The 7,355-nt window shown below is 36.8% G+C and overlaps 1 protein-coding gene across 1 annotated transcript in view; it reads left to right on the top strand.

Annotated features, from left to right (window-relative positions):
- Positions 1–486: 486 nt before the first annotated feature.
- Positions 487–7,355, top strand: part of SH3TC1 (SH3 domain and tetratricopeptide repeats 1) — a 27,000-nt gene continuing 20,131 nt past the window's right edge. Inside the window, exons 1-3 of the mRNA XM_010583501.1 lie at positions 487–694; positions 3,129–3,203; positions 5,425–5,552. Of these exons, the coding sequence (XP_010581803.1) occupies positions 487–694; positions 3,129–3,203; positions 5,425–5,552 (411 nt within the window). The remainder of the gene's footprint in view (positions 695–3,128; positions 3,204–5,424; positions 5,553–7,355) is intronic.

The raw sequence follows: 7,355 nt of genomic DNA on the forward strand, positions 1-7,355 counted from the left end.
TCCTAAAAACATTCCTGCTTGTTTGAATTAAGCATGCAGTACTTGTTCCATTCTCGTCACCTTTAGAAAATGACATTTTTCCCCTGCATTGCCTCTGTTAACGTGAATGATGCTATCCCTTGGAGGATCTGCATTAAAACTGGCCAAGAATGAATAATTAGCAGTGGGCACAAGTACATTCTACTTCAGGCCTAGGATTGTTGCTATTAGTCAAATCTATTGCTTTGCTGCTAAAGCAGTGATGCCACCTGATTGCAGGAGCTTTTTCTGGGATAAATTTGTGTGTTAGACAACAATTACTCTGAAAGAAGTCTAAAGCAAATACTTTTATGTATATTACAATTAAAAATAACTCCTGCAGGAGAGGGACAGCTCTTAAATATGTGCATGTATTCTGACATATTTTTTTAAAAATTATTAGCGGTTTCCCCCCCCCCCCCCAGATTGTTGATAGTGTTAATTGCATCACTGTGAGGAATTGCAATTATGGAGAGTTCAGCAGTGGCAGGCAGCGCATCCGTGTTCTGTGCTAACACCGTCATCCCTGGACTAGAGGGAAAGCAAGACAGGAACTTGGAGAGGAAAGAAATGGAGCAGGGAAGGTGCGGGTCTGACTGGAAATGTGCAGAGGCCAATGCTGCTGTCAGCACTGTCAGGGATGGAGTCAGGGTGGACACGTTGCAAGAAGAAATGGGTAAGACCTCAATCAATATATCCTGGTCACTCTGCTCTTGACTTTTTGCGTTTAAATTACTGTGTTCTTTAAACATTGATTGCTGTGCCTGAGCAGAGAACTGTCATGTGTTTTTCAGCTGAGCTTTTTTTTTTTTTGAAATACAACAAAACAAATGGTTATATTTCCTCCATGGCAATACTGCATAGATTGGACTACCAAATGATCTATAATGAAATTCACTTTGGGCAGACAAATGGATTACCTATTAGTTAAGATAAGCTGAGACAAAAATTATCATAACACAAGAGCCAGAATACTGAAATAGAAGTTCTTTGTCTAGCACTTTTTGCTATAATCTCTAAGACTCAGAAGCAAAGATGAGTTAGACTGTATGTTTCTATTAATAAAATTCTTAGATTTCTGTTTTTCATCAAAAGATGTAATACTATCTTTATTTTTCTGCAGATGAAAACATACTTCATGCAGTAAAAACATGCAAGTCGGAAACCCTTTTTGGGTGGAAGGGTGGAGTGGCATAGGTGGCTCTGTCTCAAAACCAGTGGCCAGACTCTTACTTTATAGTAGGCCCAAGAGGTTTCTGAATGTGAAAATACATCAAGCAATCATGGAAAAACTATTTCATTTTAAATTATATGTCCTACAGTTTAGACAATGTCTTTCTGTTCACAGCTGCAACTCTGCTGACATCAAAGAATACTGGGTACAAGCATCCTAGGGCAGTATAAAGTTTCTCTTTAGCTTGCCAAGAAGTATGCAAGTCATTCCATTAATTAGGAATGGGGCATGGAGTTCATGTTAAGTCTTTAAATCTAATTATAGCACTTCAAACAGTCTCAATGTTTAAAATGTACTTGTAGTAACTCTTACACTTGTGCTCAAATTTAATAGCAAACTATTATTTTTAAACTCCCATGAGTAATAAAATGTTTGCTCATAGTTTTTGCTTTCTCCTAAAAGTCATAGAAATTAGTTTAATTTTTAAATAAAATATTAGTCACTGGATAATCATGTCTTGATAAATACCTTTCAAGGAAAGTCCATATCTAGTAATATTGAAGTAATAATAATGGCAAGTTCACATATGCTAATTAATCGTCCTCATCAACTGTTAAATGATGATCAAAGCAATGATAACATGTCAAACTTTTGACGATTGCTCTGTTTGTGCTTCTGACTAAACCAAGAAAAAGCAGAACTACAACTAAGCATGGTCCCAGAAGCTGTGGGGAACTTAAATTTATAATGTTCCTTAAATACACTCAGCCTACATGGCAATGAGCTTACTATCAAATTTCTATTTAAAAAAAAACCATTGTTGAGTCCAGATTAAAAAAGGTCAAACAAAAAAAGCCCCAACACCCTGTCAAACACTCAACAAAAACCAAAGTGCATCGGAACTGCAATTTGTAATTCTAGTATACACTAATAATTGGCCTTAAAGATGATGTTTTTACTGTTTACTGCCTTTTATTCTGAAGTAGGGATTTTCTGTGTTTATGTAGCCTTATTTATTTGTGTGTCTTCAAGTAACATCAATAGATGCACTTGAGGGAAGATGCAGAAGACTTAGAAATTACCATGTCCTACTATATTACAAGTTTTTTCTTAAAAGCAGAGCTGCAGAGAAAGATGTCTTAGGATAAATGAAAATTGTCTCAGAAGCTTTCTTCTAAAAATTAAAGATTTATTTCTCCCACTTTTATTCTTAGAAAAATCAAGCCTTGTCTTTACTGATTTTTGCCAAGGGAACCTTGAGAAAATAGAATTTGTTGGAATGGGTGTTTCTTCAGCATGAAAATGTATCATTTCCAAAAGGGCTGGAAGAAATATGAGCCAAAAAAGAAAAAAGCAGATTACTATTAACATAAACTATACTTATTTTGTGTCGTGTTTCTAAAACTTCAAATCACTTGTTTTTACATTTACTCCCAAGTATTAAGCTTGTAACAAATAAAGAGAAGGATTATTTCTCTCCATGTATGAATTGGTACAAGGCACTCGTATCATTGCCAATTTACACCAGTTGAAGCTTCAGTGGAGGCCGCTTCTTAGTATAGGTGCAAGAGAAGAGAAAATGAAGTCTGACCTTTGCTCCCTCCCAAATGGGACTTCAGTTTCCTTAGAGGCTATCTTTCCACCAATTCTCCATCATCTTGATGCTTCACATCAAAATGATGAAATCAAGATTTAACTTTCTCCCCAGTAGGAGAGAAATGATCTGCAGATACTTTTTTGTGGGTTTTGGGAATTCTGTAGCAGGAAGGGGGGGAAAAAAAAAGTTATTTTCTTTTAGCAATTATCCAGTGCATCAAACACTTTGAAAGTGTGGGGTGGAGGTGGGGAGGGGGGGTTGTTTGTTTTGTTTTTTTCCAGTGTGATTTATATGGACTTAGAAAACGCACTTAACCTTTCCTTTCATTTATTATAATAGAGTGTTCTCAAAGTGAAAAAGGCACAAATGCCAGTTCAAGGACCTTTCCCAGTCAAGCAGAGAATTTTCCAACTGGTAAGGCATTTTCTTCCATCATATCTTATAATGCTTTTTCTCATTGCTTACTTTTTAATTGAGACAACTACGTCAACAACCTTTGCAGTCGTCACTCCTGTAAACTTTATAATATACTTCATGGCAGCTGTGAAATATCCAGCTTGTACATAAGACTTGTTGAGAATTTCTCATAAAAAGAGAGAACTGCTTTACAAGCCAGAAATAATTTATGGACTATATTGTAATGGCTAACAAAAAAAAGGCAAATAAAAAGTTCATTGCTTATTTTATGTATGGGTTTCAATTCTTTGAATGTCTTATTTTTTAAGTTTGTGGCCTTTCCAAGTGTCAATTTATTTTTTTTTAATGCTGTATTTGCAATGAAGCTGCAGTTGAGTGCAGTTCTTCAGTAAGTAGGTACAGCAGGCTTCTCTCCTGGTGGACTCATGGCCTGCTCTGTGAATTGAGGGTCTAGTCACATTCCCCTTCTCTTGTGGAGGAAGAGAAAGAACCATTGAAAAACAACACTGGGATGTGCTCTGTTTTCTGGCTTGACCTGACAAATCACATCAGTGGTAGATAGTCTTCCCCAGGCATATGGTTATTTGTAGTTAAATGATTGGGCTTATGTACCTGTGTGTCTTGCTCCATATAGAATTTGGGTGGTTCTTAAGTGGGAGTGTGGATCAGAGCTCACAGAAGCAGACAGGAAGATTACCATAGGTGCAATGGGCTTTTGGACCATGTTTCACTTCCATAAAGCATTATTAATAGTTCTTTTGGCAGATGTAGTCATATTTCAGTTATTTTAATTCAATGTAATTATTATTTCAGTAATATTAACTTTACATAAGACTTAAATTGTGTTTCTACAGTTACATATTTAACTTGGAATCAATTTGTTTATGTAAAACAAAAATTTAGATATTTAAGTAATAGTCTTCTCATGTGCCAGTATCTTTTATGGCTTCAAGTAAAATGAAAAGGTCAACAATACTGTTACCTAATAGTGATCAGAGTAACATTTAAAGACTCTAGTTTGCGTTCTTTGTACTAACAATTGACTATATGACCACAGCTTAAACAGAGAGGCCTTGTAATTCTGTAACACTGCTTTATATTTCTGAGCCACAATTCCTGACCTTAAAGTAATGAGTAATTTAGGCTCAAGTCATTGTAAAACTCCTGGAGAAATACATAGGAAGCCCTCTGAGAATAGATTAAGATGCAGCATATTAGGCTACGATGTGGAAAATACCTATTTTGCCTCATTAAAAGGTGAAACTCAGAGGAGGTGGAATATTTTAGGATGTACAGTAATCCCATTTATTGCTTGAAGCGTGACCTATTTACACGCTTTCAATTGGAATTCTTCCTGAGTGGGTATTATTGGCTTATATGTGCCCATCTGGGTATCTGAAAGCTTACGAATATGATTTACTGTTATTGAGTTAAATTAACAGACATGCAGAATGATAGCAGCTTTATCAAAGATCCTTTTTATCTGAGAGAAGCTAGCTGAAACTGTACTAGCTGTAGTAAAAGCCTCTCGGAAACAGATGTCAGGATCTGAGAACAGGTATCTAGCTTCTTTCAGATGTGCTGGGGAAATCATGTAAGTCAGCTTTTAGTTGGACCATTTATCTTTGTTGGTACTGCTCAACCAGCTCAGCTGAGAAACAGCTTTTTCAATAATCAATTCATAGAAGCTTTCTGAAGTAGTGGGGATGACATGTCAGATAACCATGAACTGAAGATTAGCATAAAGAGTTGTTGTAACATGCTGAACTATCTATGGTTTTTGTTGTTGGGCTTTTTTGCCTCAATCTTTAAAATATGCATGGGATATTTGGAAATCAGGGCATGTTCTCAATGTCTGTAGAGCCGTCTAATTTGACAAATTACCAGCTTGCTTGCTTTTTCCCTCTTCTTTCTCCTCCATCCCCAAGTGTGTCAGTTGTGTCCCAAAACTTCTGCAGACTTTCACATCACCCTCCTTTGTAAAGCTGTAGCCTTTATTATGCAACTGAAAAATATCCTTGTGTTTCATGCTAGGCTCCTACCTTACTGGATAGTAAAAATGAAAAAGAAACATGCAGTAAGTCAGTTTTCTGTGTTTTTGTCTCTGAAGCTGAAAAAATAGTTCTTAATGTGGATTCTGTGATTTTTGAGGGATTTTCTGGTTCTCCAAAGCTGATTCACAAAACTTGTAGCACTGTAAATGGATATCCTTCTCCAGATATCTCCTTGAAGTTAATGATGGTAAGACGAAAGAGTGGATGTCCTGATTCCAGACTCCAAAGACAGCTCAGAGGGCAGCTCCGTCTTCTGGAAAATGACAGCAGGGAGGTGATGGCAGTTTTCAGTGTAAGTAAATTGCTTGGGAATTGGTTTATTTATTCAGAGAATACACCCTGTGCTACTGAAATAGTCTGAGATTTTTGGTCCCATTTCCATCTACATGCTGTATGCTTGAAATTGAGTGACCAGAGTTTCCCATAGCCCAAAGCCATCTAGAGACATGAGAAATACTGAATCACTGAAGAAGACCGGAACACCAAAGTGATGTAAAATAAATAAACCCAGCTAAATAAGACATTGAAGGGTTTTATTTTAAAAACATTCTGCTTTGATTTACATCAAAGGAAATAGTGGTTTTCTGATTTTTAATTTTTTTTTTTTTAAATTGCCCTCATATTGACTCTTCATTTCAGTTTCCAGTCACTTAGAGTCATTTGGCATGCAAGTTACCTTGGAAGCCACTGCTAAGCCAAAGAGGAAGTTTGAAGGAGAAGAGCATAAATGCTGGACTTCCTAGGGCTAGATGGCCATAGCTTTAAATAGCATAAAAGAGGGTTGGCCAATTTTTATTACTGTCTTTGTTTGTATATAGGAATCCCATCCTCTACACCACTGAGGTTTGCTACAAATACAATTTAAAGTCTCCCCTTCCCTCTTGATGAAAAAGCAGGATGATACCATTTGACCTTTGGTGTCCCTTTTTTGTCTGAGCCATGAGTTCCAGCCTCTGTCACTAGCAAGCCAAACACTGAAATCTTAATTAGTTATGGCTTTGACTGTCTTGGATGCATGTGTTTCTACACGATTTTCCTTTAATGTGTTGTGAACTCTCCACTACCAGCCTGCTGATTTTGTGGCTGTGAAAACAGTCTGTACTCCTGCTGCTCTGCTCTGGCTTTTGTTTAGGGGGAGATGGAGAAAGGGAGAAGGGATCAGGAGGAGAGGGAAAACAGCATACAAATAGACTAGATTTGTGGCCTTATTAGAAACAGACTGGGAAAAGGACTTTGAAGGAAGCAAGATTTATAATGATAAGTTTCCTTAGAATGTTGTTTTGATATTCAGCAGCGCATAAAGCCCTTGAGGCTCAGATATTTTAGCATGTGTTGGCAACTTATTAATAGGTTTCAGGCTTACATTAATATTTAATCTAGTGTAGAAAGGGGCATGCAGAAGATCAAAGCAGTATTGAGGCATGCCTGTTGAAGAGGCTTAAGTTGGACTCTTGTTTTCAAAGAAGAATTACTTTTTTAATCTGTTCATGTTGTGTGAATTGAAAATATGGAAGTTAAACAGAATTAATTCAGAGATCTATTAAAATCATGACATAATGGTCATAAAAACAGTGGATCAGCTCCATCTTGCTCAGATTACAGATAATGTTTGAGGGACACTTCCCCCCACCCCAAGTTAGAATCCATTTCTTTGTCCTTAAATTGTTTTAAGATGCATTTCAATTTTGATGTGATGGTAGCAAGTGTACTGTACTGGGAAATGATACAGTAGCATTATACCTGTTAGCTTTGCGTCTGATTTATTCTCAGAGATACTGGTTCAGATACTTGTCTCATAAAATGCCATGGGACAGCCCTGTTTTTAAGCTACTAACTGAAGTGCAACCAGACTGTATACTACCACTCTTTGGCTAGAATCCATCAAAATGTGTATTTCTTTCACTTTATTTGAAGGTTTATGTAGTTCTCCCCTTCAGCATTTCTGAAATCCATTATAAAAGCCATCATTATCATTTACAATGATCACTGCCTATCTTTAAACACACAATTTAATGCTACTCTAGCAACACAAACCAGTACAAATGAGGAGAAAAGGATCTTACTGCATCTTTTGGGGGGGGGGGGGGGGATAGCA

The sequence above is a fragment of the Haliaeetus leucocephalus genome, unplaced genomic scaffold (genome assembly GCF_000737465.1).
Source record: "Haliaeetus leucocephalus isolate CR32 unplaced genomic scaffold, Haliaeetus_leucocephalus-4.0 Scaffold906, whole genome shotgun sequence".
NCBI classification, from domain to species: domain Eukaryota; kingdom Metazoa; phylum Chordata; class Aves; order Accipitriformes; family Accipitridae; genus Haliaeetus; species Haliaeetus leucocephalus.